The 23307-nt window shown below is 39.0% G+C and overlaps 1 protein-coding gene across 1 annotated transcript in view; it reads right to left on the reverse strand.

Moving 5' to 3' along the window:
* The window catches only part of TGFBR3 (transforming growth factor beta receptor 3), a 121085-nt gene that overhangs the window by 12394 nt on the left and 85384 nt on the right, over positions 1-23307 (reverse strand). Inside the window, exons 6-15 of the mRNA XM_075156268.1 lie at positions 20020-20188; positions 17521-17668; positions 12938-13127; positions 11392-11717; positions 10328-10477; positions 8418-8549; positions 7992-8159; positions 4986-5285; positions 4038-4158; positions 2-37 (exon numbers count right to left, since the gene is read on the reverse strand). Of these exons, the coding sequence (XP_075012369.1) occupies positions 2-37; positions 4038-4158; positions 4986-5285; positions 7992-8159; positions 8418-8549; positions 10328-10477; positions 11392-11717; positions 12938-13127; positions 17521-17668; positions 20020-20188 (1740 nt within the window). The remainder of the gene's footprint in view (position 1; positions 38-4037; positions 4159-4985; positions 5286-7991; positions 8160-8417; positions 8550-10327; positions 10478-11391; positions 11718-12937; positions 13128-17520; positions 17669-20019; positions 20189-23307) is intronic.

Below are 23307 nucleotides of genomic sequence, written 5' to 3' on the forward strand. Positions count from 1 at the left end.
CGTGGCTGTCTCACATTTGGCTTTGGAAGGGAAGGATCTAATTAAAAAAAAAAAACAACAAAACCCACAAAACATTAATCAGACAGTTCCACATACAGTCTACAAACTATGCAAGCAACCTTCAGGATCTGATCTGATAGAAAGACATTAATTGTAACTTTTACAAACCAGGAACTTCAGGAAAACTTCTATTTGTATATTGATCATTCCTTGGGGGAACATATCTACAGTATAGTTCATGCATCATATATTTTGCTGGCAAGTACATTGCAACCTTTCCCACCCAGATGTCATCGGGTCTGACCCGCAGTAACTCTGGTTATCCCTATGTGGAGCTCTTAAAGAGCACAGTTTGCAAAGGCTGTTTTAAGGTGATTACATTCATCTGACTACTCACTAATCACAAACATGAGATACCAGCACGCTAAATCACAAAAAAAAATTAAAATAAAACAATGGCTATCACCTCTAAAGAAAAGTCAGTATTATGGCATGATACACACTGCTTTGTCCAAATCGCATGAATGTGTTGATTCACACGTTTTCCTGCGTCCTACTTGGTATTCTGTCTTGGAAGTTGGGTGAGTTTTTTTGTTTTGTTTTGTTTTTTAATCATATATAGGAAATAAAAGATCATAGCTATTATATCAAAGCTATTATTCTTGGCAAGAATATCAAATATCATCATCATTATCAGCATGTAACAGAAAGAGACAAGTAAACATATGTTAAAAAATTGAAGACTTTTCCTTTCTTTTGCTTAACTGGCTTCTCTTATCTTTCTCCAAGATTGCCACCTCAGGCAGAAGAGCCAGAGATTCTGGCTTCAGATCCAAGGACCTGTTTGGTTAGCTGCAGTTTGCTTCTGGATTGCCCAGTAACCTAGGGATCTCATTTAAATTCTGGCATATCTGAGTGTGTTTAGTGCAACAGCTGTAAAAGGATTTGATAAGACAGTGTCCCAATACTTGTTTTTGTATCTTTAGCAACTGGGAAAAAAAAATTTCATCGCTATGTAAACATAGCAGTTCAAAAATAGTATAAATAAATATATTTATTTATTTAAAGTATTCTTAAACCAAGACTATGCTTCTAACTTCTAAAACCCAAATGGCAGCACTAAACTGCCCGCAATAGCCTATAAGATCATTAGGCTCTGAGACACATGTGCCTACAATATCCAGAAAAGCATTTTATTCTTAAACTGCATTACTATCACATTTTCTAACATGAGTATCTCTTCCAGATCACTCTTGGCAAGATGATGGGAAACAGGTGAGAACATAGAGGGCGGGGTGCGTGTGTGTGCATGCACAAATAAGCTGGAAAACCATCAAACGCACTAACAGCATAGTGAACAACTGAATGTAAGATTTGTGAGGAGCGCTGGAATGAAACCAAAGAGCATTGAACAGTACAAACATGGGTAAGGGCACTATCAGATTGCCCAAACGCTCCACTAGCATGTCCCAAGTGCCAAGAAAGTGCCTTCTGAGCTGAGAGGAGAACGAATTTTCCATGCTCATTCTGTCATTGGCCTCTCTACAGAGAATATAAAGTCTGCTAATTAACAATAGGCTGTGTAGCCCATTATCAATTCTCCCCAGTGATCCAGTTCTTCGATGTATTTTAATGTGGGTTGCTCAGAGCAACACTGAAGCAGTGAGAATCCTTGAGGTCCAGGAAAAGCATCTAATTTAAAAAATATAAACAGCCAGCCTTTAGAAATGATCATGATTTTCTATACCTTTGTACGATAGAGGCACTTGTTAGCTGCTCACTTGACCTCCTTTCTATGACCTGTCTCCTTTTGCTGTAGAAATAATAATCTAAAGTTTCCACACTTAGCAAAAATCTGAACAATGACATTGGTAGATTATTCCAACAGAAGAACACGTGTTTCCTAGCATTTAAATGGCTATCCATATGCCTTTCACTGAAGTGGGGAGGAGTGTGTGTGTGAAATGCCGGAATGCAAAGGAAAAGAACATGACATGAAGTGAGGTTTTAGACACTTCCATTGGGATCTACTGCAATAATATAAGTAACGGAGCTTGTAAATAACTAACAAAATTAGGAGGGGAGGAAAAGTTATTCTCATTTAGATAAACAGTTGCGATTTCTATTATGGTCAGTGACAGTCATAAGTTTATGTCTGCAGAAAAAAAGATGACACCTTTGCAATGACCAGTTTGTTCTGACTTTTGAAACGTCAAGCCCGTGACTTCTACATTTGGCTTGGAGAGCAGATCCGATGGCAATAACTCACATAATATGGTTTACAACAATGAAAAACGGCCTGTTCACATGAAAGAAAATGAAGAACATCACCTCTGAGATGTAAATTCTCCTGTTCAGTAATGTGATATAATTTCTTCTCCCAATCTTAGGTTCACGTATTGGCCAACAATGGCATTTGGCTTTTAAAAAGGGGTTGCTTGATTCACTGCAGAACAACTGCATACCAACAAAGCTACGTTGTTAATCTGCCACTTTGTATTATGTCTGAAAGCTGTGATATGCTGGGGAGATTTCCACCAAACATTCCACATTTAGACTAAATCACCCACAATGCAACAAAATACTCTATCACGCCGTTGTCTTGTAACTAATCTTTATAAATTTAGCTCATCTTTGCACACTAAGACCTTGTGCCTCTGACAAAGACAACATTCTGAGTGGAGCCCGAGACGGGAGCTGTGCACAATGCTCCACACATCGGAAGGGCAAGAGAGCTCAGAGTATGAGTCTGTTTATTGAAAGCTGAACTTCAGTTGCAGAATTTACTCATTCCCAATAGAATAACCACTGAAAAAAATGAGAGCTTTGCAAAAAGAAAAAGTGCAGAATCAGGCCCAAAGTACAGTTTTAATTGTACCACATTGACAGATCAAATACTTGCCTTTAGTTCACGGTGGATTTGATCTGTATTAACAGATTTGTAAAAAAACTTAAACGTGAGCTGACTTGCAGAGTTAAATAGAAACAGTTGTTGCTTATGTCCCCTAGCAATGCTGTATGGTACTTCAAATTGTTTCAAGACTAAAAAGCATGCACTGTACAACGGAGGTTAAAGGGCTTCTGATCCCCATCCTTTCACACTCCCCAAAAAGCATTCCAAAAGTCAAACAGCCTTTGGACACTATTGGAAGATTCTGACGTGCACGTGAAGCCACTGAAGCTTCTGATTAAACTGCCATGCTAATACCAAAAAAAAAAAAGATAACACACATATATCTTCTTCTATGAATGCATCAAAAGATGACTGATGGTGTTGTCAGAGGGATTCACTAAGAAAAACTTTCAAATTAAATGAAACTGTGAAAACAGCTCTTATTTCCCCATCACTCACAGGGCATATTCTTAAGCTAGAGTATATTCTCATCACGCCGTTTGCTTTATCTCAATGCCCTCCACCCTTTCCAACTTCTTCAACCAGTTACTAGCCACGCTCATGTTTTTTTCCATAAAGATTACATACTCAAACAAGCCCCACCAAAGTGGAGCTAAAATACCTTTGTGAGTCTCATCTTTTGCTCTTAATAGTTTAGCACTCTAATGAGTCTCTCCCTGGTGGCCACCGCTTGGCTTTACAAAGTTACGAGGTTTCAGCGTCCTCAATACTTTGTAATTCCATTGTTGTTGTTCCTAAATATGTATTTACAAGCACAATAAAGAAATGATACAGCAGGGAGCAGACACTGCCTTTGATCTCTGGGCAACAAGAAGTTGCTGGAAGCGCTACTGCTATATTCATACTTATGAAACACATATTGTTGTGTAGTACAGTATTCCTTTCTCAATGCCTGGCAAAACCACATGTCCAGAGATCAATAAAGACAGTTAAAAAATGGCAATGAACTGCCACGATGATTGCTGCTAGGGAAATGTCTAAACAAATAATATCTTACAAACACAGTATCACCACAAGATTGTACAATGCCACATACTTGGAGTACTCCCTCATTTCAAGTGGCTGTATGTAACACAATATAATATATATAGCTTTATTAAACAGTTCAAGCTCATTTTCATACCTTCTGGTTTTCCTTCATGTGTTATTACAACAAGGGGCTTGGTGAAGGTTTTCTTGTTGTGCATCATGGCCAAGATCATATCCACATTGAGAGAGGTGCAAGCTTCATCCGGAGGAATGCACTGTGGGTGGAAAAAGCAGTGTGTGAAGTCAGAGAGTCACCTGTCTGCCAGGACAGCTGTTCCAGCTGCACAGTTGCCTCATTATCAGTTTTACCTTATATTATTTACCAAAAAGAGGAGAACCTCCAGACAACCCCTGTATAATGTACTGGCAAAGGTAATTCTTAGCTGTGCTTCAGGACGCAAGCTTTGCCTTCATTAAGGATCCTCTAACCTTTATGAGAGTGTTACTATTGAACTTAAATGGTAGTAATTATATTTAGTATAAAAGTTTTTTAAAAATCTGGTGGCCAAAACTGTAGCCACCACCACGTGTTGATCAACAATGACAAATCATCTTTAAAAAATACATTTTAAGGGGGATGTGCATAAACCCCAAAGTAAAAATAAATTCCAAATTCTTAGAACACAGTCTTTAACAACTAATTTATAGCCATTTCCATTAGTTATAAAGCAAAATCTGGCAATTCTCTTTTGAAACAATCAGATTGCAACATTATCTAATATTATGCATGTCTTGGGAAATTAAAGCTAACGTTATTTGTGCTTTGGATATGGATGTGATACGGATAGCAAAGATAAATCTGAACCACTTGTGTAATAAAAAGCAATTTATTTATCCACCTAATTAAATTTAAACAGAAATTATGCAGTCAAAATACATAGCATCACAACTCTTATCTATTAAAATCTTGAGCCTAGAGATACCATGTTCATTACATCAATTCCATAGAAAACCATTTATTCACTTCAAAGTTCAGATAAAAAAGAAAAAACAAACTTATTTTCACCTAAATCAGAAGTTTAGACTTCAATAAATTACTGACCTTTGGCAGTCCTTGAGTATCTTTGTCTTTATTTGAACACAAAGTCAACTCGCAGTGAAGAAAGAGCAGTGAGATGTTGAACGTTGGTTTAAACACAAAGCTAAATCTTTTTTTGTCCTTCTGTGCATGTGGTATCGGAAAGTTCACCTTCTCAATGCTGTAGAATTTAACAGATTCATCTTTAGGACAAATGTTTTCTATAATGGTGTAGTCAGACATTCTATCTGGATTTGAAAACGGGGAAACAAAGCATGTTTGAATGGCAAAGCCCAAGGATCTGTCAGCTTTAGTCACAGACACCTGCATTAAAAAGAAAGAGATGGTAAGGTCTCAAAATGACATTTTTAGTTCATATTTCATTAACATTTTCAACTATTTTTTAAGCAGTTTTCCAGTGCCACTTCCAATCTGAACTATTTTGAAGGCTAAATGTTAAGGGTAGACTGTCAAACTGAGACACAGAAAATCTGTGGTTCCAAAACCAGCAGCTGTTTAATAGCATAACCGTGCACAAATACAGCAATCCCTTATCTTTCCGAAAGCAGATGAAAAAAACAGTCCAGATCAGACACGCAGTTAATGACTGCGACTGCCACCTGAGATGGCACTGCTTCCCTTAGGCACACAGACTGTAACAGAGCTGTATGGACGTCAATTACTAATTCCATGTCTTTGTATCTGTTTGAAACTTTAATGACAAAGGAAAAAAAAAAGCAACAGACACAACAGAGAACACACCCCCAGCCAGGAGAGGAATGCAGAGGCAGAGAGGAGGTCATGGTCTGACATGTGGGTGGCATTCCTGGACTGGGGGGCAGGGGAGCCTCCTAAAAAGCCGTAATTTCTTGTGAAATGATCCTTTTAGTTTATTGTAAGTCTGCAATTCGTATTCTTTTATGAAAAATAATTAAGACTGCAAACTTCCAGGGCACTGATGTTGTTCAGATGGACTGGAATGCAGACAACAAATGCTACAGAATAATTAGGAAAAAAAATTAAATGGAATTTGTAACAAATGAAGCATGTTGCTCTTAATAAACAACAGAAGTGTTGTGCCTAACCATTAACACTGCCTGATGAAAACAGTTCCACAAGAAATAATTTCCTTCTTAGAAGAAATGTGCACTTAATCCATACGTGCTGCATGTATATTTAAGGAAGAGCCTGCCAAATTTTCCTGTGGTCTATACAGAAATTTACAGATGCTATGAGTTGTGCAGTGAATAAAGGCATTTTTCATTTTTTCCCTCCCTGATGTGAGCAGCAGTCAAATTAGAGATGAATGGATGTGCTGAAGTATCTAAGCAAGAAAGACCATCTTCTAAAAAGAACAGAAGTAAAGACTGACAAACGAAAGTCAAGCCACAGATACTGACAGGTAAACAAGCTGATGGAGTAAACTAGATAAAAAAGAGATTATGGCAAGGAGGACAAGCATACTACACTGTCATGAAACACCATCAGGTAAATAAATCAGGTAAATAAAAGGATGAATGATATCTCAAGGAAAGAAGAGAACTCCAGGAGGAAGGTGAGACCAAAATATGATAAGAAAATGACAGTAGAGAACAAAGAAAAAAATGCCAAAAGATTCAAATATAAAAAACATTTTTAGCAGAGAAGGAAAATGGGCATATAGAGTTCTAACAGATTATGACCTAAGCAATTTATTGACCAAAAACCCAAAATATATTTGTTAATAACAAAAGCAAAACAGAAACAAAAATGAAAAAAAAATGTGTGTCAGCTAGAAATGGAGTCACAGAAGTTCAAAACTGATACAGATTTTCCACTGTGCAAGAAGGAGAAACAGAAAAAAAAGGCTTCTGCCAGGACAGGTGATGAAGAAATCAGAACATCTGTCTGAATAAACAGCTCCAGAACCAGAGGGCTCGGAGCCAGGGGGATTCATCCCAGATCGCTGAAGGAAGCAGCCGGTTTCATCCAAATGAAAAAAATAATGTGTCTTTTATAAACATATTCTTAACTGAGCGTGACATACTTTTTGCTTCAAGTGTCTTAAGAACTTTTCACTGGGTAGAGAATGAGGAAGAGACACAACACACCGAAACAATGAAGAAAACTGCACCAGTGTCAAATGGGCCACTATGCTTATCATGTGCAACGTAGACTCACAAAGAGGAACTAACCTGGGCAAGAGAAACATGGCACGGTACTGATTCAGTCAACACACTCATTTTCCTGGTCTTATAAGCTCATAGCTCACCACTCCTTGATTTATATATATAAACTGGTGATACTACTTCATTGCCAATGTTGTATTTATTAATGCCTACTGTTATTTGAAAAATGGAAAATTCTGTTCACATGACTATCTTTAGAAATACTGACTGTATTGGTTTGAAATTCCCCAGACTTCATAAGCAACTTGGCAACACATGGAAATATTACCAGTTCCAAAGTATTACCAGCACCCAAAGTCGAGGGTACCTGGCTGTTCACTTTGCTGTTCTGATTTAACTAAAGCTGTTAGATCTCTTGGGTGATAGCATTCAAAAGGATTGTAACTGATGTTTTTAAGTGGATCAGAGAGAGATCAGAACCTGTATTAACTTTGTAACCTGAGAACACTAGCATATGGAAGATGGACAGTTGTAACCATTTTTTGCATGTCTACATCTTTCAGATGTGGTTCAGCCATATTACCCAATAAAATGAATCCTGAAGTCTTCATCAGGGAATGCCAGTTCAGAGCAAGAGCTCAGAGACCACCTTTAAGTTCTGCATAGAAAAGCAGATTTGGCAAGAATGACCCATTTATCTTGTAATTAAATTCTTCCATTTTGCAGGAATCCTTTGGTTTTGACCCAAAACATTGTCCTGCCTCTTACCCCACAGTTTCTGTTCTCTGCAGCCACCAAAGTACCCACCTGTCTGCCTAAAGCAACTGTACGAGACCTTTCAACTGACAAGAACAGATTTGGCTCAGATGCATGGCCTTGCAAAATGTTCCCATTAGTTTGAAAGCCTTTTTCAGTTTGTTACCTCTACGTATATTGGCCCATTCTCAGCAACAGAGAAGAGTCCTTGGGAGGGCGCAAGGAACAGATCCGTTTTGTATAGCTCCATGTTGAAGGTCACATTGGTGATGTGTGGTTCAGGAGGCCAGAATACGCCTCTGTCATCCTCTGGCTGCTGCAGCGTGCAATTAAACTGAAATGAAAAAAACAATACAAATACATCCCGAGTCAGAAGTGGTAGCTGGATAAGGACAAATTTGGAGTGTATAATACAGGCCCACCCACGTTCCGTCTACTTAGTGCAGATCTTCAACAGGGTCACAAGAAATACAAGTGAGAAGAAATGTGTTAGAAGACAAATTAATTGCTATACAATTAATGTAATTTATGTGAAGTGCCTATTACAGTAGGCATTTCTCTATTGTCAGGTGCAAACCCGAGAGTAACATACCGCTATTTCAGGCCAGCTTGAGAAAGCGGCATCTCCCTCGTCAGCATCCCCTGGAAATCCATTATCACCTGATTCCATGTCTTCATCATCAAAGCCGCTGCTTTCAGCTGGTGATGACAGCTGAATGACAATCTGCACAAAAGGTATTGCAAATGCATAAAATTAGGTGATAACTGAGCACTCTCTCTTCATGGTTATTTTCTTCTCTCTTCAGAACAATGCAAAGGCCAGAGAAGTGCACCAGCTAAGCAGATGGTGAAAGCACATCTTAAACAGCCTTGTGCTGAGCATGTAAGATATTTAGAGAATGCCCCTTAGTTTGTTTCCAGAATTCAGAGCCAGCAAAGACACTAGTCTGGGTGCTGGTGTCTGAATGAGCACTCCAGCATTTCCATTCTATTTCTGGTATTTGTATAACCAACACTGAAAAAAGAAATGGCTTTCTAAAGTGATTTTTTGCAACTTAAAGTCTTCCTTAACGCACTCATAGAAAATCACTGAAAGTGTTAGGGTCACTAAAGGATTTTCTCTTCTGTCATTTGCATATTATTTTCAGAGATGTACACCCAAAAATATGATGTCCCTTTCTTCATTTTTCCTTTCTTTGCTTTTCTCTGAATTCCTACTGAATTCCCCCCTCTTTTTTCCTCCTCCTTTGCACACTTCTCCATTTCTTCACCTCAAAATTCCCGTTTTTGTTTTCCAATGTTCTGCACTCTGCTTCTGTATGCCCTGCGGCTCCTCAGCTAGTCCCCTCCCTTCCAGGACTTCATCTTTGTTCTCTTGGACATAGAGCTAAGAAGTGACATATACATTCTTTGAGACTCCGCTGCATGGTGTTTATTTTTTAGGAGAAATGCTCCCAAATTCTGGAAGATACCATACATGATTCGGAGTTTCAGTGAGTAGCCAAGGCTATTAAAAAGACACGATGGAGAAAGGAGAGGAGGCAAATATCCATTTTAGTTTGGGCCATAATAGAATACAGGGACAATGACAGTATTTAGCTCCAGACACGTGCTATTCTGTAGTTTGGAGATGTTTCTATCCTAAACAGTCTTGGTTTAGGACTGTTTCTAAAGTTAGGTGCTATAGACTTGCCAGTATAGAACGGTTTTAACCAGGCAAGGTCAGATCAGATTGCTTTAGCTGTGTTTGGGTTGGACCACAGGCTTTCCATCATTTGCCAAGGTTACTTCTATGTACTGGAAAGCTCAGCAAGAGAAACATGTCATTACTTTCCAACCCAGATTAGCTGCACTGTACCCAAGCTCATAAGCTGAGCCAGTCTGGAAGCAGTCACTTAGAATCTAAGTGGGCTCCTTAGCATCATCACTCACATACAAGAGTCCCTACACTACGTACATCAACTGATAGCAAATATGAATCCAAATTATAAAAGAGAAGTATGCACAGATAATGTCTTTTCCTCACATTTTGAAAGCCTTTTTCACACACAGTTTTGGAAGAAAAAATTTCACTTAAAATAATTCAGCATATGAATTAAATGGTATTGTTTTGTGCAATCACAAAACTTCACTCCTGTTCCTCCTTACAGCTACGTAGTACTGTTTATGTACAGGTGCATCAAAGCTGCATAGGGAAAGCTGGTGCAACTTCTCTGAGACTGGTACAGATGGTCCCCAAAGTTCAGCCATGCAGTTTTGTGAAAGTATTTAACTCCAACTCCTCCTTTTTCCTTTGGGATACTATCTGACCACAGGAGCACACAGAATGTGCAGCCTTCATACCTCCTTGAATACAGGGACTGTAGCTGCAACTACGTTTAAGCTAGATAGGAAAAGATCAAGATGCCTCCTTTTTGCTAAGACTAAAGCTAACTACAATGGCTTCCTTGTACCACTATGACATGCAGCGCAGAAGGTGGCTCCTCTTTGTAAAATACTCACAGAGTTAAAATAAACAATCTTGTTCAAGGTATATGCTGTCCGAGTCCCACATTTGTGCAGCAAAGACTCCAAAATGAAATGGGTACCATTCATCCTAGCTTTGCAAGAGTGATCCAGCAGCGAGAGTTCTGTCCTTGTGTAGCCGCTAGCCTGAAACAAAGGCGCTTTGTAAGTGGCTGAAACACAATTGTGTTAGGCTCTTGCTTAAAGTGCAGCTCAGAATACTGTTCATGACTGCTGATAGGAGGAAGTGAAGTTCATTGTACTGACATCCACGGAAGGTCACTCTCAAAATGCTGTTATACATGACAGACAGGGAATAATGTAATGCAAAAATGTAACATGGAACAAAGAAAACAACAGGTTCATTATTAATCTGTTGATTAATAATGCTGACTCTGTTTGGTCTGAAATGAGCTAAAACTCTGTCTGTATCAGGCTCTTTTCCACAATGCAAATGGACACAAGCAACCTGTCAGCCGGTAGATGGTAAAGACAGATCTATTCAGGTCTCACACAGCTATCAAAAGCAGCTTCTTTGTACTTTGGAGACTAAAACCTCAGACTGATGATTGAATACAGTAATTTTTTGACAAAACCAACCCTGCAAATCTTTAATCAGAAATCCCTCTACAAACTACCGGATTGTTGGGAAAGAGGAAACATGACCCTGAGTTATGGCAAAGAATATCTAGAGTGTAGTTTCCTCACCTATTTTTGGGGGGGGCGGGGGTTAGGTGGTGATGGCTGTAGATTGTAGAATGCTTTTTTTTTTTTCAATCAAAATATAAATAGGAAAAATTTCTTCACTGAAAGAGTTATTAAGCATTGGAACAGGCTGCTCAGGGAAGTGGTTGAGTCACCATCCCTGGAAGTATTTAAAAGACGTGTAGATGTGGCGCTTAGGGACACGGTTTAGTGGTGGACTTGGCAGTGCTAGGTTAACAGTTGGACTCGATGATCTTAAAGGTCTTTTCCAGCCTAAATGATTCTATGATTCTATGAAATAAAATGGTCTGCCCAAAAAAGCCTGCCCAAATTTGGGAATAAAAGATCACACCAACCTGCAGAGAGTCTTTTTCTACAGCTACTGTCATGACTTTGTCATCACACTTTATTGACAGGGCTACATCAGCACTGCCCTGAACTTCTTCTGGTTCTTTATGTTTTGAGAGGGAATGCCCAAAGTCATGATTTATTAATGTATCCACTGAACCCCTGGACGGGAAGATTCCTTCTCCCATTGTGTCATGTCTTCCTCTGTTAATGTGAAAAGGAAAAGTCAGGCCATCACTTAATGCAGGATTCTTTGGCGCAGGCAGTGGGTTAGCACCCAGCAATTCCGTCAGCTCCGGAGGAAGGGAATGGTCTTCTTCATCATTCATCTCTTCTAATAAAAAAAAAAAAAAAAAGAAGGAAAAAAAAGAACATTAAGTTATTCAATATTTTTCCTAAAAGGATTCAGAACTAATCATTTCCATGCAAAAAAAAGTATTATCCAGAAAGGAAGCTTTTGAAAGACATCCAAAGCAGCATCTTTGTACTTTTCAGGTAACTAGACACAACTCCTCCACTAAGGGTTTAGTTGTTACTGAGGCATCTAATCTTGGTATATTTAGTCCCTGCTAGAAATCTGCCTCGCTAAGAGTTGAAAATAAGCTTTGAGGAATGGGCCTATTATATGCAAAAGGCAACACAGAAGTGAAAGAAACATCACATTCAGCAAATACACTATTTTAGTGCTGCTGAAATAGCCTAAGTGCAAATCATTGGGTGAAGTTCTTCCACTACCTGCCCCATCACGAATTCAGTCACTCCACTGTTGTGGAACTACTTACAGAGTGAAGTCAAACGACAGTTAACTTTATACTGAGTAAATGAGAACACTAACTATCTCCTGGCTTATACACGCAACTGCTCAGGACAGAAATCTCAATATCTGGCCCAAGCAGATAATTATCTGTAACCCATGAGAGTGCAACTGATAAAATTCATGTGAACTTGAGGTTTACCAAAAGAGTTAACCAACATTTTTAGTGGTTGAAATTCAGAATTAGTGAAAAACCAGATGCAACTCCACTAGCTTCAATGGACCCGGATATCTTTACATCAGCAATGACTCCAGCCAAATAACTAAATTTTTTTAACAGTTTACTCTGTTATCTATTCTGTTCACTCAGACTTTTCTGGTAAGCCAGTTTTGTCTCTAAACAATTAAAATGTTCATTTATTGTCTCAAGGAAACGCTGTGCTCATACTTCTGGGGAAAAAAAAAATCAAAGCTGGATTTATTAACTAACAAGATATCCAATTGCTGAAGTCCATTCTAGTGAACACTGAGCATGATCAGCTGTAATGGCTTGTGAGTTGGATAAACTATAACCATTTAATTCCACCAACGTATCAGGACTTTTCTAATCAAAAAGCCACAGATTTTTTTTTAAACCAGCATTCGTAGATATTACCAGCATTCTCGATGATGAGCAGTGAAAGTAGTGCAAACCCCAACAACAAAGCTTCAAAACTAAGAAAGCACCTTTCAAATCATCAGATTCCTGGAAATACAAGATACATTTTATCTATATGCTAAAAGTTCATCTTCAAGCTTACCTGTATCTTCAAGTTGCAGATGAAATCTGTTAGCAACAGGGGCTTTTGTGTAGGAAGTAACTGGACTATAGTTATGCTCATAAGCCCACTTGATCAAACTCTCATGCGATGAGGGAATATCAGGTATTACTGATTTACTCATAGTCATGGATCGTTCTGTTTCCTTTCCAAAACCAATACTATTTGATGTCTGCAAACAAAGAAAAACTTGGTTCATGATTTACCATTTAAGGATACCTAAAATGGAATAGTGACACTGATTGAACATGTTTTTTACTCTATTTTACTCTATTAAATAACAACAAACTGAGAACACCTGGGAAATAAACCAAACTCTGCCACCTTAGGCACAGAACTGCTGCACAGATGGAGAAAAGCTCCCCCTTTTCTCCCAGCCTCTGCCTGTAGTACAATAAATCAAGGTAGTCAGAAACTGTTAATCCCTAAACGAGACAAAGATGTATTTAGAGCCATTTGCTGTATTTTCTTCAAAACTGAGTTGAAATTACTTCTAAGGTAAGGTGAACTCAAGATGACAACTGATTTTTCAAATGCTCCCTTCATTTCTTTGATTAGAGCATTACTTAAGCTACATATGGGAAAACCTTTGTTCAAATGAGCATTACTGAAAAAGGCAAAACATAGCACGCTTATGATGTAGAGTTGATACCAGCTAATGCTTTAAAGTCAGCTGGGACCGAGGACAGTCTGTGCCTCTCTGAATGAGCTTCATACTAGAAATGTTGTGTGTGTCCTGCAAAATGTTGAGTATGTTAAACAGGACTGAATTAAATGCTTAAAAGAGTGGTAAGTGAGAGCATGCACTTTTATGCAAGGCCAAACTACTTAAAAGACAACAAAGCTAAATACATATATATTTATTTTTACAGTCACAACATTACCATTATCACTATAATAATCACTTCAACAACTACAGAACAAGCTGAACGTGCTCATAGGAAAGGCATGACAACTTTTCAACGATTCCTGCAGTGTGATTGAATTGCACTTTCTATATGCAGATGATACCATTGAATGCTCTACAACAAACACTTTCATTTCCATGCCTGATTACCTTCTCCATCATATAGACTGCATTTTTTGGTTTTAAATCCCCATGGGTTTCCCCTCAATGTGAACAAATCTTAATTCTCTTTCGCTTTAGAATGTCAAAAGATTGACTGCACTGATCTCTTTTGCCCAGGTCGCTTTTAGACAGTGGTCGTACGGACCTGCTACCCAGCATCACAGAGCTCGGTTGCACTTCTGTACCTGACCTCAGAAGCGGAGCTTTTGAACCAAGAAGTGAATAAAGCTCAGAGAGTCCTGACGGAATGGCGTAGTTTACCTTTAGCTCCCTCCCTCATTTCTTCCTAATGATCCAGTTCTGCATCCTTTAAACACTCACAGCTTCACAACTGAAGTTAAAGGGAATTTTATTTGCAGAGTGTCTGGTTTGAGGATAGTTACCAGTACAGTTATCAATGACTAGCAAAGGCCACTGAAGATAAGAAACAAAAAAGAAGCAATAGGTATCCTAATTTTAGTGCCTTATCACTGTTTTGGATCAAATAATCTTTTGTTCTTCAACAGATACAAACCTGGCCATGATTTATCACACATTTTCATATAACCACACAGCTTTGGTTGGAATTATTGTGCTACCCCAACTTTGCTGGATCTCCCTCTCTGCTTTCCTTTTCTTTCTTGTCACGAGGAGACAGCTGAACAAATATTAGCTCACAGTTTTACTGTCCTAGCTGGCACCTGACCATTTCCAGGGCTTGTTCATACCTCTCCACTCCACGCTGAGCCTGTAAACGTTCAGTCCTGCACCGCCTCAGTGAAACAAACCCGAGCACAAGGGCTTGCAGAAAGAGACATACCTTCCTTCACTTGCCTGCCCTGCCAACACCTTCACCACGCAGTGTATGAAACCAGGCAACCCACAGAGTCACCTGCTAACCTACTCGGAATAGAGAGAGACCGTTTCAGAAACTGGTGGGCAGTTGTTCTCATATAAAGAACAGACCCTTTACGGGTTTGTTCTAGGCATTTCACCTCTCTCACTCTTCGCCCCTCAACACACTTATTTTCTTTGAGATAAATGGAAGCTAATAGAATTTATCAAATCTTTCTGCAGTTTCACCTCTTTGTCCACTGTGCGACCTAGAGCTTTGTAAAAGAACGCCAAATCCAAGGAAGCAATGTGAACGGCAGATAGTCCACAAGCTCAGAAACACACAAGCACTGCACGGGGGTTGATGTAAGGACAGACTGCAAACAGGAGCTAAACACAGCCTGGGAGGAAAGCATTGCACGTATATTATGTGTAATTACTTTACCTAAACTATTCCGATTTTACTTGGTTTTGTGTCCATCCTCTTTTAGAATTTCAAGAAACACAGCAAGCTGGGAGATGAGCTAGGTGACCTAAAAACTCTTCTTCATTTTCTGTCTATGAACTTATACCTTAATAACTCACAGTCCTGGGTTTGAGGCAGCTTAGCACTAACCTTCCCCTCTCGGTTTGCCAATCCCCTCAAGAAAATTCTGATTCGTACTGAGGGCAAGAAGTTAGGAAAATTGAAGTGCATGGAACCGATTCAACTAATAAAAAGAACATTGTGAAACATTACCTAATTGTTTAGTAATGTTTTTATGCATTGTCTAAATTTGGGCTTGGAAAGGCCTTCAGCTTAATAGAGATATGAACAGATCCTAAATACTGGATGTACAGGCTTTTTAATGACATGGGGGTGTTTAGTTCCCTCCCGCACCCCCCTCTAAATAAAGGAGAACACACACACATTCAGAATGTGAAGCATCTATATAAATGAAGCAGTAGAGCAAACAGTTACTCACAAATCCTAACATAAATATACAAAGTCTTTTATATACTGACATTTCCATATACAGTATTACTTTCTCTTTTTGTTAATCTAAATAAAATGTTACCTTCTGCCACTCATTACAGAAAGAATTTTCACTTATACTTTTTACTTATACTTTCAATAATTAATAAAGAAGAACTTTAAAAAGAATAGCAGCCTTGCTTTTCTATACTCAAGTGCAGCAGTTTAGACATTTTAAAATCCTCTAGAATTCCTCTCCCTGAAAATTCATCATCCATAAAAAGGTAGCTTCATGGATATGAAATATGGTACTTTGGCTATCTCCAAGCACGAAGTGAACTAATGCAAAATTCTCTATGGTGTGAAAGTAGACCCATATAGGCCTAAATATACAGTGGTGACTTTTATGTAATAACCCAGAATGAAACTTTCAAGGCAAACATTGTTTTTTGCCTTTCTGCTTACAACTGTGGTAATCCTGGGCAACTAACCTGGACCTTTCTCTTTAAGGGCTGATTATTTAGGATCTACAGAATGACCAGAACATCCTTTCCTGTCCGTAAGATAAAGATGTGTCAGGGATCAAAAGGGAATTTCATCATCTACCCTAGATAATTTTTCCATTCAATTTTCTGAGCAACACCATAATTTATTTCCTTTTAAATCCCTCACTCTCAAAATCTAGCATGAAATCCTGCCTACCAATCTGTCTCCTTAGAAGATTTAGATCAAGCAGCCTTTGGATCCTGTCAGAATTGCCCATGCACACATTAAAAGGAGAAAGCTACTCAGCAAAGTGAAATTCTTATGAATACAGATAGCTGGAGATAGAAAATCTCTAAGTTACCTTACTCAGAATTATCTGAGTTATTGCAAGACTGTTTGGAGATCACTGGGTGGTCCTGAGCAAACATTCAGCTCAACTGTACAACACACTCCTAACTGATCACTTAAGACAGAAACAGGCCACACATTTATAGGCTGCAAGATCAGTCCAATTTTATTTATTTATTTATGTCAGAACAAGGGAAAACAGATTTTCTTAGTAGAAATGGTGTTGAGCCACAAAGCCTGTACCAAAAATCATTTTGAATCAGAACCTCCAATTATGTATAAGTAGTTTAGTTTCAGAAGTTTAGCTTTAGAGATCCTGGTTTTAATTTTTTAAAAACTTATTATTTGTTGTCTGAGCAGAGGTGAGGTCAATTTGACCAAACCCTTGCTGGGGACAGAAGTACTGGCAGGGAAGAGGGCTAGAGACTACTACAACCACAAGTGGAAGGAGTAAAAAAGTTTCCACTTCTAAAGGGACGTGTGTGTGTGCTGCGTATCTAGGATTATCCACTCTGCACTCACATGCATCCTTCCAACTTCTGAGATGAATCTGTAGATCCACTCACCAAAGTAACAGCAAAAAGGCAGATGAACATCCAACTCTGTGTTTAAGGTACTTCAACAGAAGTTGAAAAGACACAGACCTAAATTCTTGCACTAACTACCTGGCTTCTGTGATGTGCTGGTCAGTTTAATAGCCCATATATTAAGAGTAAAGGAGAAAAAAAATAGTTTCTGCGTTTACTCCTTGAAATGCAGTAATAATTAAAAAGAAGAGCAGCTAAGAGAGAAAACATTCAGAAATCAATATGGTCTAGCAGTATATCACATTTAAATGGATTCTATACCGTAGCAGTATGATATATCTCAAAAAATAAAGGTGCCTTAACTTACAATCACTTCCAGCTTTCCCTGGACATCATGCGACTTGATAACCCAATTGACAGACTTTTTACACTTGAGGATAAGTGCAACGTCTCTGACAAGCTTGGCGCCTGGTTGAGATGGTTTAATGTCAACGATTATATCCACCTGGAAAGCACTGTATGTGGAAAATAGAGAGAAAGTTAGACCAGAATGCCAGAAATTTTCAGCTATCAACCTTCTTCCAATCCATCATGTTTCCACTGTCTGGCCAGCTGATTAAAATGCTGGAGATTATCCCAGGCAACACAACATGTGCAAAACAGATTGTTATTCCACATACGCTTAAATGATTTTGCATAACAATAGAAACAAATACTTTTTAGACAAATAATATTTTTGTCTCTTGTTTACAAGAAGCATGCTACTCATTTCAGCTATTATTTAGAGCAGGTCAGTTATATGACTAGCAGTTCGCTTTATAAAGTAAATACTGTTTTCTTATTTCACTGTGACAGTGCCTAAATATAGCTGTTTCAGTTTCCTCTGGCAAAACTGTATAAAAGCTCAAAATAATACCTTAAAAAAAGCAAAAAGACAAATTAAGCAGGTTAATACAAAAAAAATGCACAAATACTATATTGGGGAGTGTCTCTGCCTAGGCAGTTAAATTGTGGAAATTACTTTGCTTAGGATCTTGCGTGTGTTGAGGAATTAAGCTGTTGTATTCAGTTTCCAAGACTTCTGGATATATACTTACTTTAAAAAGAAAAGAAAAGAAAACAGATGTCCAGCCTACTACTTGTTGGAAAATAGATGAACACGATCCAGATTTTTCAAGACCTCAGTAAAATAAGTAGAGCAAATGGGTTTGTACCCATCAATAACATCTCATCGTGCAAAATATTAATTCAACAGAAAAACCTTTAGTTTCAGATCATCTTATGGGGCCGTATGTCATAAGAATGTGCTCATCCCCAAGTAACAGGTTTTAACTAATATTCTGCACTGAGACTTCGAGTATTTTGGGACTTTCGTTTCACCTCCTGCAGTTTTACACATGCCCAGCTCAGCTTCTGTATGTTTCACTGTGGATATAAACTTTGTAAAGATAGCTGTGGATAATACATAAAATAAGAATGAAGCAAGAGGAATTTAACTTATTACTTTTTTTACTTTTAATAACAAAACATTTAAACATTTTGCAGTTCTATCATCTGAAAAACAAAATTCCTATCGTACAATCAGCCAAAGCCAAAAGCCCAGAGGGCTTGGAGACAGGGCTGTCATTGTGTAACACGGCAAGGGACTTACAATGATATTGATGCTAAAGAACAGCTCTGTTCAGGATGGGGCTGCAACTCACGCCACACAGAGGCAGATCATTTGGGCTTACCTACTCCACTTCCACTACATCTCAGCACTTTCTCACCCTCCCAAGGTTGCCTGCTAGGCAAGAATATTCTCAGGCTCTGGGTTCACCATCTTGCAACGAGATAACTACCCTTCTTGCAAAGACCCGTCCTCCCACTCTATCTCCCTCATTAGGGATGGGATGTGCTCAAATATAAGTGCATGAGGAGCACAACTGGACAATGCTGGATATCCAGTGTCTGCAGTAGGCAGACAGGATTTTAATTCTACCTTATCTCTGATGAAATCGTACTTTTTTTCTTGCAAAAGGGAAACTCATCTAAATTTCACAGCAAATTTCTCTTCTAGCAACCATACTCAGAACTTATGAAGAGCTTTTCCAGGTATGACTATCTGAAGCAAACCCCATTCGTGTGCTCTCACTAAGACCTAGGAGAGACCAGCAAAGGATGAATGTTTTAAATGTCTTACCTCCTAAGTTTACAGTACCTTTGACAATTTAGATAATCCTCATAATGCATACAGAGAGTTAAGTAATTTTCCCTAACAACTAGTTATAAACTCTTTTGGTCAGTGGACCACTGTCAACCCTTAACATTTCTTGCAATTATCAAACTATCCCTTAAACTCAACTGGAAACTTGACAGAAAATATGATTCTGCAGACCAACTGTGGAACAATTACCATGGACCGCAGATCACTTGCAACCTCTGTACCACTGTTTGGGAGCCACTATCCCAGGCCTTGCTGCCAGTCATCCCTACCTATGACAGGTCAAGATTACTTTTATCCTCTATCTCACCTCCTCATACAGTGGTCCCATCTTAAACCCTGTCTGTCAGATGCTGCCCTTATTCATAATATTCCCTTATTCACCTTATCCTTGGAAAAATTCGATTGACTGAGCAAGAAGGGGGACAGGATGCAGTCCGTAAGAACTGTGCTTTGCAGTCTTGTCCAGAAAAATCCTGGGATCGTGAAGCAGAATCCAAAATCTTTACATACTGAAGAACTAATTTCTATTTAAGGCAAAGTACTAAGGTCCAAGCTCTTCTTGTAAGGATGAAATGGCTACTTTCATTTGATTTTCAACAGACAGGTGAAATCTTTAGCTGTGATTTTAAACAGATTTAGTCTATTTAGATGATACTTTACCTGTATGGATTGGAATTTGGAGTGATTAGTTCAATGATATGAACTTCTCTTTCTTGGACCAAGTTAGACATAAGGCACCCCTCTGCTGTTTTTGGTTGTAGGTATCCCGCAAGGTAATTTAAAGAGAGAAAATTCTTTTCTATGTTGCACGAGGGAGGAAAAACTTGATCTGGAGGGGATAAAAAAAAAAAAAAGCAAGCATATGCACCTTTACACACAGATATCAGCTTACATGCATGTATGTACCGCATCTACTTCAGGGAGGCACTGTATTTTATGTCATAGGTCTTTAGGTTAAAAGGTGTATCTATTATCTATCAAAAGCACTTATGGCAAATCAACATAATATTGAAAGGGAGATCACTGTTGCAATAACACAGCACATCTCTGATGTAAAATACATAATTCTAAACTGAACAGTTTCTATTTACGGATTTAAATATTTAATGAAAGAAAACCCCTACAAAGAGAAATCTGAAAACAATACTGAAACAAAATATGTGAGCATTTTTCAAAATTAATAAAATACATTTTATTTGTTCCTTGCACCTTTAAAAAAAGATTTCTTTTTTTTGAAATTAACTCATAGAAAACTTATGTGATCAATTCCTTCTCCCTTTAGAAAATGTTTTATTCTTGTTATTATAAACCTACCATATTTAAAAGATCACAGAAAGTATTTTCCATTTCCTTGCTCAATATATTTTCCTATATATTGTGTAGTCAGAGACCGTGTTGTCTAGAAATACTGCAGTTCTCTTGAGCATGGAAAATTGAATATAGCAAGAAAAGGATGAAATCAGTTGTTGATATTAAGGAAGTCCGACCATAATATCCATAACTGAAATTAAGAAATTCTACAGTAGATATTCAATCTGTATTTTGGTTTTAACTGCCTAGCTGATCACGAGCATCAACTAGTACACAATGCAAAACATAAAAAATAGTCACTTGGTATGAAGTTCTCATGCACAGCCTACATTGCTGTACCCCAAGAAGCAGTATTTCCATTGAAAAATAGGAATACTTTGTATTTCTGAGATAGCTTCACATATGAATTGTCATAATACACAAAGGGACTAAGTATCATGTTCAAAGACACAAAGTCCTGTAAGAATATAATTCCAAATGGCTGGCTCTTTGACCTTTGCTTTACAAAGAAGGCTTTCCTATTAAGATCAGTAGCAAGATAGAAAAGAGAAAAAAAATCAAACATAATGCATTATACATGCAAAACTGTGGACGAACTCTTAAAAGCTGAGCCGAGACCACTGTTAGCATTCGCTCCCTGAATAAGAGCTGAAATGTCACCCTTGAAGCGCATTTGTGTGTGGTACACACTTTGCAGGGAGACTAGAGACTCCTGTGACCCTGGCCACTGCGGAAACAATTAGGGGAGTTTCTTCTCCTGATCTTACACAAAGTAGCCTTTGAGTATTAACCTTGCTGTCTTCCCTACAGAATCTATGAAAGCTGTATGAGGCTGTAACTATTCATACTGCCCAAGCAAAGCACTCCTCTAACATCTGGTATATGCCCTGCCAGATTAGCCTTGAATGCAGCTGCAGTTCTGCCAGCTCCTCCCTCAACAGAGAATGGAAAATGATCCCAACTGCTCTACGCTGAGCTTGAATTTATATATATACATACACACACAGACAGAGATACTAGGTATTTGCCTCTCAGCTGCCGTTACAACACAATTCAAGCCATAAAATAACAGTCTCTGAGTAGTTTGTGGATAATTACCACACATGCTATTGTTTGCCATTGCAAAGAACTTGGTTCCTGCTCCTGGCACTTCCATTAAACGTCTCTGAAGCTCTCAAGAACCGCTGCTCTCGCCGCCACCAGCGCGGAGGCTCCCCAGCCTGGGCCTCCGCTCGATAGCACGCTTTTTCTCTGCAGCAAATTTTAACTCTGTCACTGGCTACTTGACATACACATTTACTTCCCCCCTTCACCAAAACGTATTTACTCTCATCCATGCCAGTTACCAAAATCTGGGCTGGAACAGAAAAGAAAAGGGGATCCATTTCATCTTTCTTTGCTCACTACACTTCTTTTCTTTTTCAGTTTCAGGGCTGTCTACTTACTTTGGAAAGGGACTGCAGGTGCCTGCAATCAATTAAAAACTTTACTAAACCAGCCAGCAAACAGTCAATTTATGGACGCCATCCCCCTCTAATCTCCACAGACTCCCAATATGGAATCAGACATGAGGTTCACCTGTAACACCCTCTGCGGAGGGTCTCGGGCCAGCGTGCCCAGGTGCCATGGGGGCCCGCTCGCCGTGGAGCCGCGCGCAGCAGCTGGCAGCCGCCTTCCCCTCCGGCGTGTGCCAGGCTGCTGGGATGAAGACGGAGGGCTGGCACACTGGGATCTGTAGTTTCTGTGGGCAGCACCTCCATTTTACAGATGAGGACAGACACTGTCTGCTCTATTCTGCACAAATTAGGTGTCACCCACAGGTTCATGTCTAAATTGGATAAAAGTTGAGTATCCCTGCTTAAAATCATGAGTAGGTTTTTGTGAAAATGAGTGCCGTTAATCAGGTGTCACTCTCCAAGACGGGCGCTCTGGGCAGCAGCGGTTTGATTCAGCAAAATCCCATCCAAGCAGAGCTTGCCTTTCAAAGTCTGAACTGGGGATAAGCGAGGCATTTGGATTTTCTTCTGCCACTGTGATGGCGGGGCTTTTTTGTGTGTATTTTGCAGTTTACTAGCTCTTAGCATGACAGAGATCAGAACCTCGACTGACATTTAATGGCAGGCTATAAACGAGAGCAGGGAAGGGGCTGCAGCGGTCTCTGGAGGGAGGGTGGAAGCTCTCGGCGGTACTCACCCCCCCAGCAGGACACACAGCTAAAGCCTGCCACAAAGCAACATCCTACAAGTATTAAACCAAGCAAGTCCAGTGCAGGACTTGCAGGATACATGCACTAGTGCGTACAAGGTACAAATTATGAGTAGCTTCCGCTTCTGCCAGGACAGGAGCACTGTTACAGTTTGTAAACAGACTGTACATTTTCCAACCTAGTTATTGTTATGGTTGACTATTTTTTTTTTTTCCTTATTTAGCTAAGAAATGTGTTGAAATGAAGCTCCCTCCAGGCTAGCACATCTGCCCTGGATTTACACTGGTGGTACTGGATGCGTTAGGTAACATTTAGCTAACTGGTAAGTCTTCCTGACTTGCACAATCGTATCTCACTGAAGCATGAGGAATTAAACTGACTTCTACTGAAAAACGTGTACTAAGATCATTTTCACCGTGAGCAGTCCCGCT

Source organism: Calonectris borealis, chromosome 8, assembly GCF_964195595.1.
Source record: "Calonectris borealis chromosome 8, bCalBor7.hap1.2, whole genome shotgun sequence".
NCBI classification, from domain to species: domain Eukaryota; kingdom Metazoa; phylum Chordata; class Aves; order Procellariiformes; family Procellariidae; genus Calonectris; species Calonectris borealis.